Source organism: Rhipicephalus microplus, chromosome 8 (genome assembly GCF_043290135.1).
Source record: "Rhipicephalus microplus isolate Deutch F79 chromosome 8, USDA_Rmic, whole genome shotgun sequence".
In the NCBI taxonomy this organism is placed as follows: domain Eukaryota; kingdom Metazoa; phylum Arthropoda; class Arachnida; order Ixodida; family Ixodidae; genus Rhipicephalus; species Rhipicephalus microplus.
Window position 1 is genome coordinate 22,766,913 of NC_134707.1, and position 20,930 is coordinate 22,787,842.

The following is a 20,930-nucleotide window of genomic DNA, read 5'->3' on the forward strand; positions in this document are numbered from 1 at the left end:
CTCCTCGGAGGTTGCTTCGCATTCCGCCAATGCCCAGGATAGCGTAAGATATCACAGAATTTTTTAAAACCAGCTGGCCATCTTATAAGCTAACTAGATCACCGTTTCTTTTTCAGTGGAGTATTTCCTGAACACCAAGGCAATTACACAGCCAATTACTGCGTCCTATCGATGCTAATAATCGTGAGAAGTTTACACGGATATGAAAACGAGATAAAAAGAGAACAGCTATTGGAAACGTGAATACGTATGCTTTCATTTAGATGCATTTCAGGAACGGTTCTCTGGAAAAGATTTCTTTCATATGAAACTCGGTACGAAACAATCCGAAAACAAATAAAGTTGCGACAAAGAAGATCTAGTGACTGCCACATTTATTGGACATGCAAGCAAATGTCATTGCATCGATCTGAATATCACATAACAATGAATACATTTACACGAAATCGTGTTGGCAAAGAAACAAGAAATCCCGCAGTAAACTTAAGTGCGGTTTTGTCACAACACTTGGAATAATTTCCAATCATAAGCAATGTGCATGGCAATATTTCTGCGAATAATTATGATCAATATCACACAGTGTTTACTGAGCACTGCTGAAAAATACGCATAAACTGACACAAACTGAAAAAGATATATACAAGGAAAAACGTGGTATGTCTAGAGCAAAATAAGTATTGTCATTTATCACTCTGGAAAACGCCTTACAGAAACAATGCTAATTAGCTTAGATTTACTTCTCATTGTAAAGTGAGCTCTCATTCTCACTCGGAAAACAACAGTATCCATAAAAATGACTTGTTTAAGAAAATGCAACCTATAGAAGCATTTAGCAACGGTAAATTTCTGCATTGGCATGGCTTCCTATTAGACCGCAATATTTATTTATGCAAGGCACTTCGGTATTAGGGGCTAATGACTCGTGTTGTGAACACTCCCGGCCAATGGCTGCTCGGCTAGCATTCGCAATAACTTCACACGCTGAAGTGTGGTCACAAGGCCCGTACAGAGCATTTGCTTTTGAATGACACTACGCCACTATGTTCGCTCACCAGGACATCGCTACATACTAATAAGCTGGTTTGTGCACCGCACAGTACACGCATCCTGTCCAGGACAGGGACACCCGTCCACGCAGAGCACGGCAGTTTTCGAAAAACAGGCGCAGATCGAAGCTATCGGTTTTCACGTGCCGAAGAGAAGGCAGCGCATTTACCGCGGTCTGTAAGTCTTGCGGCTGAAGTCGCAACGCACTCAGTGACTCTTTTGTGCCTAATGTCAGCCGCTGAAGACTCGGGAACGCTAGGCGTCGGCTATTCTGGACGCAGTAGTGCAGAAAGGCCGAGCACAATTCTTGATCGTGGAAGTGCAAGCTGCGAAGCTTATTTTTGATGGCACCCAATAACGATGCGAAAACAGGAATCAGAATCTGCATGTCCAAGTCCAGACACTCAAGATCAGCGAACGCGTCAGCGTCCACTGGCACATCACTCAAGGATCCGAAACAGTTCGCGAGCTTCAGAACCCTGAGATGAGAGCACAGCCTGGAGATCTCGAGGAGCCGTATGCCGCCACAGTGCTCGATCTCCAGCTCTTCAAGATCCGGCAACTTTGCAAGCAGCCGCCCTAGGTGAGTGCTCGTGTCGCGGGACATAAAGGCTGGGACAAATGCCACCGCCAGACTGCGGAGGTTACGGAACGCCGAGATCTTATCGAGCGCTTGCTGCGAGCCAAGACACACCTGAAAAGTTCGAACAGGTAACGTTACTCATGAAAAAAATACCTTAAAGCTTTAGTTAAGCACCTACTAAAACCATGTTCAACAGAATGCGGTGCATAACACTGTGCTTACAATGCAGCGCGGATCCTCATGCAGTGTTCACGTGTCTCCACAGCAAATCATGACACATTACGCAATACTTAGATGTTTTATGTTTACGTACTTCACATTGATCATGCCGGAATGTTAACATGATTATGGCGTGAGACGTCTGTGCCACCACATTGTAAGACGTCCCTCTCATAGCATCATTCTCATCTACGTGCCGATTCTACAGCCAGCGTTACAGCAGATAAAGCTGACCGCACAGGCAAACTGTACTATCGCATATTGTTGTTGAGCCAATGTAGTACGGCTTCGCCCCAGTTTTCTTTGCAGCATTAAAGGTCAACTCCGTCGATTTTTTCACCATGTCAGGGTAATGGTGCTTTTATGTTCCTAAGACACTCCTCTCACGCGCCCGATAGCTGAAATATTCAATATACTTGAAAATAATTTTTAATTAGCGAAAATCCACAATACCGAAACCAGACCGAGTACGCATCTACGTATTACGTAATACATTGTCACAACCAGAGATCCTGCAAGGCATGGTGGTCCTGCCAGCGCAGAGGACGAAAACTACGAGAGCTTCAAAGAGCACACGCTCGGCGGATAGATCACCACGCCGACAACGCCGCACCACGTCTGGGACTGATCGCGCCTCATGCACAAGCTGCTTGGAGGTCTCACACATTGAAAGCCACGATTCGGACGCATTTGGAGTTCAAAAGGCATCGCAGTTCCTCTTCAACGAAACGGAACACATTTTCTTATTTGTCTTCCCGGTAGCGTGTCAGTCCACCACATGGCGCTACTTACATACGCCATCTGACGAAGCGAGCCAAATGACGAAGCGAGCTAAACAACAGCAACGCACCAGCGCACCAGTCGTACAGTGCGACAGATGTGACAGATGGTTATACCTCGACGAGGCTGGCTTCCCTGACCTCGCCACGACCAGTGCGGCTAACCCATCCACTTGCAAGCCATACTTGACAGTAGAAGCCTTACAGACCAGGCTACATGCACTTGAGGCCATAGTAGCAGGTCTGGGGCAGCAAGTAACCGCCCGAGGTCAGGAGGTACCTGACCGGTCTGAGCAGGAACAAGATACCACTCTGTCCACATCAACACCCGAAACCAGGGCGATGAGAACCCCAATATCAGATTCATCGGGACAGCCCGAGACTGAGCTCCTGGACGGAAAGAGCGCGCGTGTCAACTCTGACGACTCAGCACACGACGATCACAACGAGCCATGCAGACAGGAGCAAGGCAGGGCACCCCCCGAACGGCCTCGAATACACACGAATATGAAGGAGGTTGTAGACAGGTCGACAGGTGAATCACTGCAAGAGCACCAAACTCACCTGGGGAAACTCGGCAAGTTGGTGTGAGGCAAGAAGACAACCTCCGAGCCCCAGACAACACAATGGATCTATCTGCAACGGGCCCGGAGGCCTCCCAAGACCGAACGACGATGCGATGAAGCAGGAGCGTCGGCACTCTAAAGGGTATGCGAAGTCAGCTCAGGCTTCCCGCAATACCCACTCGCAGATTTTGCTGGTGAGAGATGGCAACGTGCCACACATCGCAAGAGCACTCCAACGACAACTTGGCCCCAAACAGAATCTGCAGACATGCTGAACGCAACATGCGACTGTGAAACGTGCACAGAAGTTGCTACACCAGTACATAGGAGAACCCCAAGGGGAAGCTGGCCGTTGTCACCGGCTAGTGGTGCTCTTGGTGGGAGCAACAGACGCAATTCGCGGTACCCGCCCGGAAGACGTCGTCCAAGTGATACGTGACAGCGTGGCCCTGTACACGGAGAGGCTGGTGATTTGCTCTGTTCCAGAGGTGACTACCCGAGGGAAGGTTACACTGGCTCGAGCTACTACATTGAATGTCCAGCTAAGAAAGATGTGTTTCATACTGCGAGCAACGGTCTTGGACAACAGCAAGCAGTTAGAAGAAGGATGGCTGGCCCGGGACAGCGCTCCCTATGTCGCAGACACAGCCTCCCAAGTGGCGACCCGATTGGCAACGATTGCAAACAATTTTTTAGGGAATAGAGAAGATCCTCGGAGACGTGACAAAAGGGCCCCGAAGAGAAAAAAAGGAAAACGCCACTGGTACCACTGGCCACGGGAGTCCGGGCGGGTTGACACCTACTGCCTCAGACGTTTGCGGACAGGGGAGCGAAGGTCATCCAGCTCGGCCCCAGACGCAGCACCCCGTGCTTCTCTGGCATCCACAACCCGGCACCACCAAACACCCACAGAAGCCGACGGACCCCCAGAAAACAGAGCATTGGGCCAAAGTGTCCCCTGTGGGGCTACTATTCCCGGAGAAGCGATTAAACGACGTGATACCACAAGCTGTCTAGCCCCAGCAGTGCCCGCCCTGGCAGGGCAACATACAGCCTCCATACCTAACCCAACCGATGGGAGCACTACCAATTGGACTAGACCTGGCTCGCATGATAGCCGACATGGTCCAGCACTACATGAGACAACAACATCCTCAATGACATGCCCTCCATGCCGAGCAGGACATGAGCAGGAGAGCTTTCGCAGTAGCGAGTATGGGAGACACTGTGTTCCAGAGGACATTCGGACATGTCGATCAAAGTGCCATAGGCGCCGGGCGAAGTGGCAATGCTTCCGATTGGGTTTTCTTAACATGCACGGTGCCCGCCGGGAACAAAAGTCGGGAGAGCTGTATAATGCCCTGAGAGACGAAGAGTTCTCGCTATATGCAGTGGCAGAGACCCCCTTGCGAGATCTGGAAGAGCCACCAATTCAGCTAGACTGGCACTGGACGGGTCAGAACAGATCTGGCCAGAGTCGAAAAGGGGGAGGGGTCGGTGTGTTCTGGCGCCACGACCTCCATTGGCAACGTTTGGATGGGGAATGCAGAGATAACATGTGTGTAACAGGAAATGTGCTTGCTGTGAACACTGCGGTGTGTGTTGTATACTTGTCTGTGCAAGGCCTACACGAAGTAAATGTAAGGCTTATTTGATGTGTACGCGAGGAAGCACGACGACTGCAGGCAGACAACGAGCTCATCGTTATCGGCGACTTTAACGGGCACACGAGTGAGCTGGACTGGCACCTGGATGCCAACGGGAAGCTGCTCCTGCAGTTGGCCGAAGACTTAGACCTCGTCATCATGAACCCCGAGCCACAGTGGGAGGGACAGCTCACATGGTGTGATCGCGGCAGCGCCACCAATATTGATTATGCCCTGGTCTCTCTGCGTTTGCATGCAATGTTACAGAGGTGCGGTGTGGACGAAGAGGGAAAGTACAGTCTCGGCAGCGACCATAACCGCCTCAGGTTCGACTTCGGACACTCCAGTCATAAAGGAAAAATAATTTCCTGGCGAAAGAAGATCAAGCGGTACCTACCACACCATTCCATCGAGGCTGTCGTTGAGGACTTCGAGGCTTGTGCCGAAATGCACGAGGCTACCACTTATGACGAGTACATGTCGGCCCTGCGACGGGTGGTGGAACGACATATGGTCCCAGACAGACGGTCGACATGAGCGTTAAAGAGTCCGTGGTGAGATAGCGATGTTGAAAAAGCCTGGAAAAGGCATCGAGAGGCAAACAGGGAGCATCGAAGGATAGTGCAGTCGTCGGATACAGAGGCATGCGCAGCCACCTGGCAGAGATATCTTGAACTGAAGCACGAGGTACAGGCATTGGTGCAGGCGAAAATTGCCGAGCACAACAAGAAGCTATTTCAATCTCTGCGCGAAGAGGGCAAGAACGCAGCCCAGAAGTTCTGGCAATATGTGCAAACACTGGAAAGGCGACAACAGAATTCGCCCCAATTGAGGGATGCTGACACCAACCAGCCAGTGGCACATGTGCGGCAGCACCTCACACTATACATCAGTGAACTGTTTGCCTCGACGGGAAATGACGACGACAGGGATGCTTCCGCGGCCGCGACACTGCAACCTGCCCTCGGCGAAAGGCAAGAGGAAGTGGAACCGCGCTGGGCGGTGAGCAGTGTGACAGTCATCCGTGCCTTAGCGCGAATGAGCACTCGAACTGCCACGGGGCCCGACGAGGTGCCAGCGCACCTAATGAAGTGCCTCCGCCCACAGGCTAGGCAGATGCTTGCAGACCAGCTGTCGAGCATCCTTTCTGGCGCTGAAATCCCGAAGGACTGGCGTCAGGGTCGAATAACATTGATCCTAAAGCAAGGCGGCGCGGCGGACCTGCTACAGAGCTATCGCCCTATCACGGTCACTAGCGTGATGTACCGAATGTTTGCCGGTATCCTAAGGGAATTGCTAAGTGGCTGGGCTGAGACGAAGAACTTGCTGACGGAACTACAAAATGGGTTTCGTTCGGGTCGTAGATTGGAGGATAATGTTTTCACTCTGACCCAGTGTGCTGAAATAGCGAAGCTTGAAGGGCGATCTCTGCTATGCTGTTTTCTGGATTTACAGAAAGCATACGATAGTGTCCTGCAGGCAGCATTGTTTGATTGCATGAACCACTTGGGCCTTCCAGAGACCCTCATCTCGACCGTGAGACGTATGTACAGAGGTAACACTGTAGTGGCACACTTCGGGGATGTTCAGTCAGACCCCGTTGTAGTAGTGAAAGGCCTGCGTCAGGGTTGCCCACTTTCACCATTACTGTATATTCTTTACGTCTCAAGCCTCGAGAGGAAGCTTCTTAGCTCCAGCCTTGGTTTTCGGCTCCACAACACGACCAGCGATATCGCCGAGAGGCATCGTCTACCGGGCTTAATGTTCGTAGACGACATCGTGCTCATGGCAGAAAGCGCCGAGGAAATGCAGGCACTGCTGATCATCTGCCAGGATGAAATCACCCGCCTGGGGCTCTGCTTCGACGTTAAGAAGACAGCCCTTCTGAGACTTGTGGGGGAGTGCACCAAGGAGAGTGTTGTGACCCTGGGAGATGCCGAAGTGAGCACCTGAACCGAATGCAGGTACCTGGGTGCAAAATTGTCAACATCAACGGACATGTACAGCCTACAGGAGGCGAAGACGCGTGAAGCTGGACTACGGGCTCAGAGCATCCTCCGGCGCCGCTGTTTGTGGGGCTGTAACCGGTATTTAATGGTACGTGACCTTTGGAAGCTCGCCCACGTGCCTGGGCTGACATTTGCGAACGCAGTCGTGATTATGTCAGCGACCACCCGGGAATAGTTGGAGCGGCGACAGCGGGAAGTAGGACGCATCGCTCTGGGCTGTCATGGCATGGTGGCGAACGAGGCGGTCCAGAGGGACATCGGCTGGCCGAGCTTCGAAGCGCGTGAGGCGGCCAGCAAACTGACGTTCCACTGCCGCCTGATGTACATGGCTTGCGAGAGGTGGTCTCGACGAGTTTTTGACTACCTCATGGCGACATGTATGCGCACCAAGTGGATACGACGAGTGTACCAACTTGAGAAAAAGTTTGGGTTTTTCCAGGCACCACTGGCGGCCGAAAACCAACGGGGGCGCACAAAGGAAATTCGCCAACGTATTAAGGAGGCCGAGGAGGAGAAGTGGAGGCAGGCACAAGTGAACAAGCCAAGTCTCCTCCTCTACCGCCAGCAAAAGGACACCATTGCTCCAGTCCCACTGTACGACAATGGCCTTGTAAGTGTGCTGTTGTTTGAGGCGAGAGCATGGGCCGTGCGTACGCTGGTCCGTAAGCAAGCCTACGACGGTGAACTCGTGAGTGTGGTGTGTCGCGCTTGTGGTGGGGCTGACGAGACCATCGCACACATCGTGACCGAGTGCCCGCAACTGAGCCCATCCAGTTCGGACACAGATCTCGCTGCCGCACTGGGTTTTGCGGACACTGGTGATGTAGTGGACTACGCCGCAGTGAGGCGCAGCAAAACTCGCCTAGAACAATGTAGGAAAATAACACTCCGGAGACTTCGGGAGGCTTCTTAACTCGGCAACCCGCCCAGTCTGTATTTTATTTTCTTATTTTATTTTGTTTTTTTCGGCTAGGGTGCCAAAGGGTGCCCGCCCGTTACAAAGGGAATAGCCTCATTACCATCATCGTCATCCAAGTTTGTGCCAGCGGCAATCGGCTAAAACGCTTAAGCCTTACGCTGTTATGGTAAATATATGGCGAATCATGTGCAGCCCGCAGCGCAACACGTGCCACCCTCGCACGCCCCCCCCAACACGGAGAAGGAAATGCCGCGTTCAACCAAGGAAGCGCCGGCCGAACAAACAATAAATAGCAGACTAGCCGACGCAGTAGTGGCATATCAGTTCCGTCACTTCCGCTTCACAAAAATGAATGGCACACACACAATGTTGCGATTAATTCTGGCAAGCGAGATGAGTGTTTCAAGGCAAGCTACATTATACATTTCAAAAGAATCTGCCAAACTTTTAGGCCTGCAGTTTGGTGTGAATGGCACTAACGTGCAAATTAACGTACCCAGTGAATTTTATTGAGATCCGCTGACCTCGAAAAATCACCAGTGTTGCCCTTAAGTTGTGTCTAGAGAGTGACACATACACCTAGCGATTGGCAACAGTTGACTTATGTCTAGAAAGTAGGCAATACTTTTCAGTGCGGCTCGGGGACTCGTGAACCCCATCTGAGCATTCGAGGGCGCCAAAACCTGATCACTTTTCGCAATCAAATAGGCCGGTATACCTGATTACTGACAGTTTTGAAATCTCACCTCCAACTTTTCGGCAGAAGGAAACGTTTTTGCAGCAACTGCCACGTCAGCTGCCACCGCCGACAGTCCGAGCCCTGTGGCCAAAGCGAGGTCCCGATCGAGGAGGTTGATATGGGTGAAATTCTTGGCTTTACGACGATCCGTCGACGTGAAGAAGCTGGGCGGCTCCATAAATGAACTCACGACCCACCGTGAGTCGATGCGGCTAACCTAAATTGTGAGATGAGATCACTTTACCTACGGCAACATCGTCAAAGTCGGCTATCTGGTGCAGAAACAGCCATTTGCCCCTGTACAGTCTCCGCTCAATACAATGAGTGTCATAGGCGTGTACATTACGTCATGTTTAACTGATCAAGATCCCTATTTAAACATGCAACACCAACGCCCACGCTTAATATGTGTATGGGCTGACAACGTGTTGCTTAACCACATGGTTGACTATCACCATTCCGAAACCCATGCGCCCCTTTTGTACAGGACGTACAAGGAAATAAGAAGACGCACGTATTTATGTTTTAATGTTTTTATGTGGAATATTGCCTTTGGAATGACCACATTAACTTAATATGTGTATGGGCTGACAACGTGTTGCTTAAGCACATGGTTGAATATCGTCATTCCAAAATCCGTTCGCCCCTTTTGTACAGTACGTACTAGGAAATGATAAGACGCACGTATTTATGTTTTAATGTTTTTATGTGGAATATTGCCTTTGGAATGGCCATATTAGCACCATACACCAGACTGAAGAAAACCAGTAGGTTTATCGGTTATAAATTTCTTTTTCGAAATAACAAATTGTTGAGCAGCGAGGTAGACAGAAGGAGGGGAGGGGGGGGGTTGCTGTGAACACGTAATACCCGCACACTTAATCTCATCTGCCCAACCAACTTTCTTGCTCTCACTTGAGCGTTCATGTACTCTTGCAATTCAGTCTGTTATTCTAAAAGACTAGCGGTTATTGTACTTATGGGCCTCATGCCATGCCCCTGCCTTTTCTTCTTGATTTCGTATAAGATGTCCCTTACAACCATTTGTTCCCCGACCCATGCACTCTGCTCTCTCCTTATGCGTCAAAGCTCCACCTATTATTCTCATGAGGAATAGTGGTAGATTGCCGTTCATGATTTGAGAACGCCTGAAGAATGTGCTGAATGGGCATTACTTACGTTAGGGCAACTGCGGATGAGCGCCAGCGTTGTCGCGCGGCTGATAGAAGGGCACTCCGTGCGCTGATCACCCCAGGTGGCCACCAGTTGCCTGAGCTGGCTTCCTTCGACGAGCGGTGCTGAAGGGTCTCTGCGCGGCTCGTCGAACTCCACGTAATGGCGGGAAATATCGTGCAGCAGGGCGATGACCTTGGCGTTGGGGAACATGCGGATCAGTTTGTACACCGTGTTCCTGTTGTGCACGATGTGCACCTCCTGGGCATCTCGGAGGAGCTCGCTCGCAGCGCTGGCGAAAAGGTCACACGAATCGAAGGACACGCAGCCGCAAAACAAGGCCTTTGAGACGCTCGCCCCTCGTAGCAATGCGCTACGCGATGCGGAAACCAGAGATTGCTTGTTTGCGACTAGTAGCAAGCCATCGACGTCGCCGAGCGCGAATCCTTCGGGTAGCGTCGAGTCAGGTGGCAAAGCAGTTTCCAATTTGAGGACGATGTGGTCTTCAGCAAGCACCAGAACGTCAGGATTTCCGAAATCCTCTGACACCTCCATAATGTTGATACGGCACAACAGGTAGCGCCTAGAATGAGGAATAGCAGCATGACTTTGAATACTCGTCACAACAAATATTGGCCAATTGTGGGAAATGTCGGTAAACACGCTAGTTCTGTCGAATGCTAGAATTATTGATGCATCTCTACGGTGCTCATATCAAATTTTCACACACACACAAACGCAGTGCCTCCTTGTGTATTTACGTGCGTGGGTGCGTGTGTGCGTGCGTGCGTGCGTGTGTGTGTGTGTGTGTGTGACAGTGTGAGGGTGTGAGTGTGTATGTGTGTGAATGTGTGTTTATGTATGTATGTGTGTGTGTGTGTGTTTGTGTGTGTGTGTGTGTTTGTGTGTGTGTGTGTCACTGACCGAGTCAAATTGGCAGTTGATCAAGGCCTACTGTTTCCAGGCTGCGTTTATTCGTTTTAGGAAGGCATTCTATACAATTAACAACGATATTCTCTTTCATAAATGCAATTGATACGGTGTATCTGGACCACCTCTACAGCTTAATGAAGCTATCCTACTATCCACCGCTGTTGCTAGAGTCCGTAACCACTATCGAGTGAAGTGAAAAAAGATGGAACTGAGCAATGACGCCAGGCCAAGCGCGGAAAGCACAGCACAGTCACAGAAAGCTAGAAGAGTGGCATTTCTAGAACCTGATCTAAACTCTCTTGGTTGTACTAAAGCAAGTAGCCTTGCAAGATGCCTATTATACACCACAAATCATATTTTTTTTGTCAAATAAAACACACACCCAGTACACCGTTATTTGTAATTCTGTGGAGAAGCGAGGCACTCACTCCCAATTGGTAAGTCATGATGTTCATAGAGTTTTCTGAAATTAACTAGGTGGAGGGGGGGGGGGGGGAAGGACGACTCAAGCGCTATGACCGTTCAGCGACCATGGCAATCATGGCCAGTGCATGGATTTGCCTAGTCTTCGTGCTTGGGGCTTCAAACGCACTTGCGGTTTGTTCAAGGCAGTGTTTTAACTTTGTTTCGAATAAACAATCACCGCCATATCCACAAAGAGAATGATGCTAGAGGAGCTTGGTCGGTTGCCTACTTTGTCCCTAAATGTAAGCGTGAACTCTGCAACTCTTTCATCATTGATTGATTGGATAAAAAAAAAGTCCACAGGACGTTTCTTGGCGAGACCATTTCTGTAGGAAGGCTTGTTAATGAACCAGCGCATGATGCGTACGCGAAAGCCAGCGTTGTTGGACACTTTATGTGGCCGCCACTGCACAGCATTGGCCACGTCGATCGGCACGTTAACCACCTGCCTCTTTATGCCATACTGGCCGCTGCCGTGAGTCAAATGCATAACGCTCATAAGTGGCAGAAGTGGAGCTATCACGCGTTCTTCGACGGGACAGAGAGCAGGCAGGTGAGGGCTTTTGGGAGGATACCCGTGCATAGCACTCATCGTAGCAAGTTGTCACGTGCTGCCGCGCCTACGAAGCGACAATTCTCGCCCAGCCGGCCTGCCTGACGGTTTCGTTTTTCTCTGTTCTCGCGCGGCCACACCAAACTCTACTGACACCCTTCTCTTTTCGTCTCTCACATTCATTGCTCTCCTCCACTACCCATACCCCGTGTGGCGCTGTTGAGGTGACCTCCAGAGAGAGAGACAGTTACGACGGTACACTTTTCTCTTCACTTTCATTTCTTTCAAAGCCACTTCGAGAAGGCGAGCGCGTGGGCCATCGAAAACGTTGAACACCTTAGGTGGCGGCGAGCCATCTAGAGAACATTGTTCGAATCCCCAAAATGGCGACCTTGAGCAGTGACCGCAGACGTGTACACACTGGCAACACTGGTGCACACAACAGACACCACCGTCGGACAAGCCGGGAGCAATAGGCGCAAGCTTATAAATAGACGGCGCGTTTAGAACTTCCTGACCCGATTTGAATTGGTGAGCCCAAAAGGTCAACGTGGCGAAGCGTAACTGCTGTGCTGCACATTCGCTGATTTTTGTTCTGTTGCAAAGCAGCTCCAGGACAAGCCAAGCCAAACGGAGCCAAAAGTACGAAGACTAGGCAAATCTATGTACTACGCATCGTTCTCAAGCTCGTTGAAGTGTCATGCGCTTTGGCTCTCATAGACACTAGCGCCAGAGGTCCCTCTGGGGTACCTATTGGAAACTATGATTATGTGCACTTTGTTGATGCGGTGGCTGACGACGAAGAGTTATTGCTCAATCCTTTTGTAATGTGTTGGGAGCATTGAATGACCCACTCGGTATGCCATCCGTGTTGTTTGACACCTAGTCACACAATTCAGATTGTGATTCTCGGTAGGTATTTTACTCTTCTATCGCACTATATGTTATTTATTATCATGGTTTCTTCCCAACATGACGCCTCTGTAAGGTCTTTTTGCGAAAGAGCTCCGATAAAGATGTGTGCTAGAACGCTCTGTATCTTTTCTTATTCCGTTATTTCGTTTTTTTTTATTTCATACGATAGTGCTTTCATACACCGGCGGTGGTGGCGACGGCGGACAACTGCGGTACCAAAAACAGATGTGGTGGGAGCGGGCTAGTTGATACTCCATGTCTTGAACAACTGAAGTGCAAAAACGTAACAACGGACAAAAGAAACAACGAGGACAAGCGCAACGAGGAAAACGCTTGTCCTCGTTGTTTCCTTAGCCCGTTGTTACCTTTTTGCGGTTCAGCTGTTTAAGACCAAAAACAGCCCTTGTGATCTCATCACACGTTTCAGAGTAAAAAATTGTCTAGGATGAGATTTGAACCTGGGTCCTCTCCATGACAGTCAAGCATTCAACCACATAGCCTATAGCTGTGCTTTTTTGTTTGTTTGTTTGTTTGTTTGTTTGTACCATGCTTCTGACTCATTCGCTAAAATATCCTATACAGGTGCCATGTTGGGCAAGGAACCGTGTTAACATAACGTATATTGCAGTATATAGCATCCTAGAAGAGTACATTAACAACCTGGTGTCGCGAAATGCAGATTGCGCAACAAGTGGGTCGTTGATTCTGCCCAACCCACAACAAAGGGCCCAGCCACAATTCTTCACCGTCATGAACCATAGCACAAAGTGCTCATGATGCCTCGCCTATGCGTAGAGTGGGTACCACACTTCTTCACATAATATTGAATATGGGCATCTATAGCCTGTGCTTCCCTGCTCCTCGGAAATTACGATGATGAATTGCGCACTGGGTACCTTGCTTATGTTTACTTACGTCAGATGCAGCGAGAACGTCTGCAACGGAGTCGAGAAAGGCCGCCCTTTCAGCATTGGCTGCCACTGTACTACGTGTCCCGCGGAAGCCGGGCCATTTTTCATGGTTTATCAGTATCCTCAGGCAGCGCCAAAGAGCTAATCATTAGCGGTGACACCTAATGGGGATCTTCATTCAAACATTGTCCCCAGAATTTCTTGGTGTAATCTTGAATAAACACTGAAAATTCAGTGGGCATGCTCAGTTCTTAATTCAAGTTTCTTTCGCGATATATGTCATTATCAAAATGCGGCTTTTGTTTTGAGCTCAAAGCTTTTTTTGCTTATATTACGCATTTACTCATAGTCACCAGTCGATCTGCTCATCCTGATGAGCGAATACATATTGGTCGCACCTCAATCTTATTGAACGCGTACAATAGCACGTCACTGTGAGTCACCCTTTGCGCAACCTGAACCTTTTACACCAGCGTTAACTTGTTGGTCACAAAATTTATTGATCATGTTTCGTATTGGAGCTCATGAATTATATGTTTCTGGGTTTTTTGTCACTCAGGTACTAACTAACAACACAAACTTTTTAACCAACTGTGACCTACATTTGCTCAGAGTACAAACAAGTCATGTTCGAATGACTGCAAGCGTGTTCAGTACAAAACTGTGTAGCAAACTACCTTTTGATTTAAAAACAGCTACAATTCACTTTTTTTCTAGGCACCTTAAAATTCAGTTGCTAAGTGATTTGTCACTTTACTGTGTTCTGTTGAATTATGAATTTTATGTTTCAAACATAAAACAAAAAAAAACGTTCAAAATGTTCTGTGACTTGCTCTTTCGTTATTTATTATTTAGCTTTTTCATTGCATTACCAAAGGAGGTCCCGCCTGCGGTTTACTACCTTGAGACCTCCTCCTGCATACTTACACACAATGTACATTTCTGATGCTAATAAAGAAACATTGATTGATTGATTAATTGATTGATTGATTGATTGAAACAACATGGCATTGCATATGTTGTCTTACGTGTTATATAGGGCAACATATGTCTACGAAGTTGTACTTTTTGTATATTTTTGCCGCTGATTCACCAATGTTTGCTAACCGATGAACTAACTCACAGCTTACGTTTTGTTATGAAATCCCTTTTACAGATCTCACTATGGAACCTCCGGTACTGAATCACCACACAGAATAAAAGAATTGACAGTGGCTTTGCTCGGCTACGGCAGGATGAATGTAGCATGAGTAACGGAAGGATGGATGGACTAGCCAGCGAGCGATATCACGTGACAGCCGGTCAGTACAGGAGCTTCCAGGTCTTCGGCGCGCAGCTGTGCGCCGCGCCACCTCACCGCTCACCTCACCGCTACAGGTACACTTGGGCCGAACTGCTCACCCGGTAAGCCACAAGAAACTGCTCAACCTCGCCAAGTGTAGCTTACGCTACAAAAAAAAAAAAAAAATATGGAGGTGTGTATGTAACGAGGCAAATAAAAAAACTTTCCTTTCAAAAACATCGAAAAACAAGCATTTCTGAAAACGGTTGGGCTACGTTAGATTATCATTGCACATTAAGTACTTGATTTCCCTGATATTAAAGGAGGCGGCGGCGTTTTGTAAGAACAGTCACTAGCGCAAACGAATTAACTCGACTGACTCGCAAGTTCCAATACGAAATGTCCATATCACTCAATGCGAAGCACATTTAGAACACATTCTACGGAATTGAACGCATAGAAAGCCGGGGCTAACCAGTACGGAGCACGGAACGAGGACGTACTAAGAAGAAACACACGCAACGCTCTGCGCGTGTTTTCTTTGTTGAACTTCGTTCTACGTGCTGTCAAACACCGTATGGTGCTGCACCAACTAGCACAATGCTCAATTCTAGTGAATTAAGATCCCTTAATTTATTGAGGGCTGGAAGGCACCCCATGGTAATTATTGTTAAATTACAAGAAATACCCTTCCAGTTCACTGACAAGAAATATCTGAATACACAAAGGAAAAAAAAAACATTGGCTGCGTATCTGCATGCTCGACTGCAAATGTCGGCCGAAGTCGATAGACTTCCGTCTGGAGAAGATGAATAGAACATTTATTTCATATTTGGTGCGAGAAAACCTGTGAATGGAATTCTGGAGGCGCTGCGTGAGACATGAGCGCTATCTGGCTGTAATCTCAGAAAGCGAAAGGATGGCCTCAGCGCAGGAGCACAACCTTGGAGGACATCTTTTTTTGTAGATTTCAAGGTAAGTGGCAGCACCGTATCGTTCAGTTCGTACTGGCACGGTGGATGGACATGGTTTTTGAGCACTCCCGATCAACTGCGCAGATAAGTGGTTTTGCGTGTTTCGAGCTTGCTTTTGAAATTATTAAGGCAGCACTTAAAACCTTCGTAGCACTTATTACATTGTACGGGTTTTTCGGGGGTCAGTCACCAGGTGCTTACTACTTTGTCTCTGTGTGTGTGCGTGTTTGCGTTTTTTGCTCTTGCCACCCCGTGGGGGAGGTGCACGAACACCGAACACGCAAATTTTGTAGTAGAGCTTAGACTTTCTATTTTTCGTAGGGCTGAATTCATCGTACGGCATGTTTTGTAATTATCGAGTAGGAATATTCATAAGGATAATTGGTGTCAAAAGGACATAGTTAAAAAGACTGAAGTGTTCAGGATGTGGGGTGGGTATGAAAATAGATCCAACTGCAGACGCGAACGGAGCGGAGGCTGACGCCAAGTGTAGGCAATGTGAGGTCGAGGAAAAATGGAGAAAATGATGGTTTACCTGAGTGAACTGCTGATGGGAATCACCGAGCTGGAAACTTCGTTAGCAACAGAGCAAGAGAAAACGAGGGCTATGGGAGAAAGGCTTATGTCCGCCTAGGAGGCACTAGCAAAGGTGAACAAAGGAGTGGCTGACGGAGAGAATGGTAGGGCACCAGCACCCAGAACGGCGGAGAAGAAAGAGCAAGTAAGTTTGGAAAAAAACAGGTTCAGCTGGTTCAATGGTTGCAAGACTCAGTTTCAGCGAAGTAGTGGTGGGGCTGGGAGGGGACAAAGCAGCCGGCGTCACAGGTGCAAGATATCCTCTGTGCAGGACGCCCCAGCTGAAAAGTCACAGCACGTGATAATCGCCGCTGACTCGAATTTAAATTGATGCGCAGAAGCAGCCAAAGAGATGGTAAGAGACAACAAGAGCGTTGCAGTAGGGACGTTCCCAGGGCACAAGCTGGAAGGAGTCATGAGGCAAGCGAGCGCAAAACTCAAAAATACAGCTGATGGAAGAAACCTCGTGATGATTTCAGGCGGTTTAAACGATGTCCTAAAGGAAGATGCAGCCGGACTAGCAGCCACACTGGCGAAAGGCGTCGATGACATGCGCGCCATTTCTCTTCAGGTACAGGTAGTGATATGCGCGATATCGTAGGTACCAGTGCATGACGGCAACCTTCAAAGAGCGGTTGTCAACGCAAACCAAGAGATATGGCACATGAGTTTAGAGAAAGGCTTTGGGTTGGTAGATATAAACAGAGGTGCATAGGTCGGGTGGTTTTCAACGAGACAGAATTCACTTCGATGGGAGGCTAGGTCATGAGGTGGGTCGGACGACTTGTCGGACGCGCAGTAGCTTTTTTGGCGGGAACGCAGGCTCTTCGGGGTGCAGAATAGCTAGTAACGAGGAAAACAGCCAAAGAGACTCTTTGACATGTGATATATAAACAGATGTGATTCCAAAGTGGCCCCAATATCTAAGACACGTAGAGTCTGGGGCAACAATCAACGGGCCGAGCCAATTCAGACGTATGGTATGCTAACATGCAGGATGTCAGGAATAGGTTGAAGTGGCAAGAGATAGAAGAAGAGCTAAGGGAGGAGAGGCCGATGGTATAAGGTTTTGTAGAAACACGTCTAAGAAACATGGAACATCCTCATAAGAATCCGGACTATGCGTGGGGATATTGTAATAGAAAAGAAGGCAGCAGAAAGGGAGGTAGTGTTGGAACATCCATTCATAAAAGTACAGACTGGCAAAGGGTCAAGCAGGAGTGCAAAGAACATTTATGGCTAAAAGGGAAAGTAGCAGGGCAAATTACGCGCCAGGGTTTTGTATACATGTGGACTGGGGCAAAAGCACAGAGGAAAATCAACAAATGTTGCAGTGCATAGAAATGACATTGACAAACTATGAGAAGAGTGCAAAGTAATTATATTAGGAGATAAGATGGTGCACATAGAAGATATGAATGGATATACAGACCCAACAGGCAGAATGCTAATGGATATGTGTGAAAGGCTTGATTTAATTATTTGCAACAGCACCGAGAAACGCGAAGGGCAGATAACTTGGGAGGTGGGAAGGCTGCAGTCGACGATAGATTACGCAATAATGTCACATAGGAATCATGATCCGCTAAGAATGATGAACATAGATGAATATGGGTCCAGAAGCTTAAGTAGTGATCACAAACGTATCAAGCTGACTTTTGGAAGAGAAACAAAATTGGAAAGACGGCATTACAAGCAACCACACGGTAATATTTATTCAGAAAGGCAAATAGAAATAGCAAGTAAACATATTGAGACAATAATCACCGAGGATACTAAAACAGAGTAGACGTTCACAAATCTAACTTGATCGTTTCAGTAAGAGCTCTCTAAGATACAAGTAAAATCAACCGAGAAAAGCAGACACAAACCCAAGAGCTGGTGGGATGAGAAAGTCAAGGGAGCCATATTAAGACGTCGGGAAGCCTCCAGGGAACATAGGTATGTTAAACAGAGGGGTGAGCTGGAAGATGATGTCAAAAGAAAAAGGTTTAATTTTTGAGCTGCAGAAAAAAAGCGTCCGATTTGATGCAGTGAAAAGATTAGAAGAAAGGGGGCCGAAAGAATGACGGAAGTAAACAAAAAGGTTAGAAAGGCAGCTGCAAATTTTTAGAACCATCTCAGTTCTCTGAGAAATAAAACAAACATAAAACGGAGGTTTATAAATACAGTTCAAGAGGTCAGAGTAGAAGGGGATGTGGCAGTGGAATATATAAAAACAATGATGACAGAAAAATTTAAACACCAAGAAAGCGCTGCATGGACCGTACCAGATGAGGATGAACCAATTAGCACAGTGGCTCTTACTGGGACAACGAGAGTGGGAAAGGGCAGAGAAAACAGTTCCTAATAGCACATCAACATTCCCTAACGGCATCCCGATCATGCTAATAAAGTAACTAGGACCAAAATCTAAGCAAACGTTAAGAGATGCAGCGAGTAGAGCAATAATGGATGGTGAAGCTTCCAGTGGGTGGAAACTAAGCAGGATGAGCATGATCTACAAAGTAAAAGGGGTCAAAGCCGATATAAACAACTACCATCCTATAACTACAGACATGGGTGTGGAGAATGAGGGGGTGCTAGGAGAACTACAAAATGGGTCCCGTAAACGAAGGAGGTTGGAGGACAATTCGTTTTCATTGATGCAGTGTATTAAAGTAGCGGGAAAAGAACACAGGCCCCTCTGACTGGCATTTCTAGATATCAAGGGAGCTTACGATAGTGTGATTCAAGAAGACTTGTGGGGAATACTGAACACACTAGATGTGGAAGATGGAATAACTAACCTTCTAAAGGATACCTAGAAAAGTAACAAGGTAGCTATCAAATGAGGAGAACAGGTATCTGAACCTATAGTGATACAACGCGGGCTTCGACAGAAATGTCCCTTGTCACTTTTGCTTTTCATGCTGTATCTACAGGAACTAGAAGCCAAATTAGAAGGGAGTCGACTCGGATTAAACCTCTCTTTTGCCAAGCAAGAAAAACACATTGAACCGCCATTACCAGCATTTATGTATGCAGATAATATAGTATTTATAGCCGACAACAAGGAAGATCTGCAGGGATTGATAGACATCTGTGGTAATGAGGGAGATAGGTTAAATTTGAAGTTCAGCAGGGAAAAATCGGCAATCATGATTTTTAATGATAATAAAAGCAGTGAGCATAAGATACAGGAAGTCGCGCTAGAAATAGTGGATGAATACGAATACTTGGGCGTATGGATAAATAACGGGGCTGAGTATCTAAGGGAGCACGAAAGATACGTAATGACTAAGGGCACCAGGAATGAAAAATAGGGAACTGTGGAACAACAATAGGTATGACGTTGCGAGAGGGATTGGGAAAAGTGTCATGGACCAGGGTTTGACGTTCTACAATGCGGTCTTGAGCATGAAATCAGAAGTTCAATCAAGATTGGAAATTAATACAATGTGACATAGGTAGACTTGCTTTGGGAGCACACGGGAATACCCTAAATCATGGGGTACAGGGAGACATGGGATGGACATCGTTTAAAGACAGGAAAGCTAGCAGCAAGATAGAATTTGACGAGCGATTGAGAAAAATGAAAGAGGAGCGTTGGGCTAGGAAAGTCTTCAGTTACTTGAACACGAAGAATGTCGATAATAAATAGAGGAAACTAACTCAAAAATTGTCAAGCAAGTATTTAGACAACAGCAGAGTACCAAGCCAAAAGGAAACATCGGTTAAGAAGCAGGTGAAAAAAACAGAGAGGGACACGTGGAAAATGAGAATGCTTAAGAAATCATCACTGGAGACCTACCGAACTTTTAAGCAGGAAATTGCAAGGGAAAAGATCTACGATAATTCTCGGGGTAGTTCTCTGCTCTTCGAGACTAGAACGAGAGTATTGTGGACCAAGACGTACCGAGCAAAATACGAAGGCACAGACACGGTATGTAGTGCATGTGGAGAGGAGGAGGAAACGGCTGAACATCTGATAATGTTCTGTAAAGGGCTCCACCCTATAGTCGAAAATAATGGCACCGAATTTTTCGAAGCATTGGTGTCTAGGGACAATGAATGAAAAAATAGCCTTCAAACGGGTAGAAATAACCAGGAGAAGGCTAACTGATTGGTGGCTAGAATCGAGGCGCGAGTGAAATTCAATCCTTAAACACTCAGTGATAGCAGTTGACCTTATGGATAGGTGGCGTGAGCCACCAACCGATCTAAAGGGCACTGCCGGATCCATCCATCCATCCATCCATCCATCCATCCATCCATCCATCCATCCATCCATCCATCCATCCATCCATCCATCCATCCATCCATCCATCCATCCATCCATCCATCCATCCATCCATCCATCCATCCATCCATCCATCCATCCATCCATCCATCCATCCATCCATCCATCCATCCATCCATCCATCCATCCATCCATCCATCCATCCATCCATCCATCCATCCATCCATCCATCCATCCATCCATCCATCCATCCATCCATCCATCCATCCATCCATCCATCCATCCATCCATCCATCCATCCATCCATCCATCCATCCATCCATCCATCCATCCATCCATCCATCCATCCATCCATCCATCCATCCATCCATCCATCCATCCATCCATCCATCCATCCATCCATCCATCCATCCATCCAT

The 20,930-nt window shown here is 47.7% G+C and overlaps 1 protein-coding gene across 1 annotated transcript in view; it reads right to left on the reverse strand.

Annotated features, from left to right (window-relative positions):
* Positions 1-357: 357 nt before the first annotated feature.
* LOC142768866 (uncharacterized) overlaps positions 358-20,930 on the reverse strand; it is a 36,333-nt gene continuing 15,760 nt past the window's right edge. The window contains exons 2-4 of the mRNA XM_075871304.1: positions 9,687-10,263; positions 8,515-8,724; positions 358-1,741 (exon numbers count right to left, since the gene is read on the reverse strand). Of these exons, the coding sequence (XP_075727419.1) occupies positions 1,070-1,741; positions 8,515-8,724; positions 9,687-10,235 (1,431 nt within the window). The 5' untranslated portion in view covers positions 10,236-10,263 and the 3' untranslated portion in view covers positions 358-1,069. The remainder of the gene's footprint in view (positions 1,742-8,514; positions 8,725-9,686; positions 10,264-20,930) is intronic.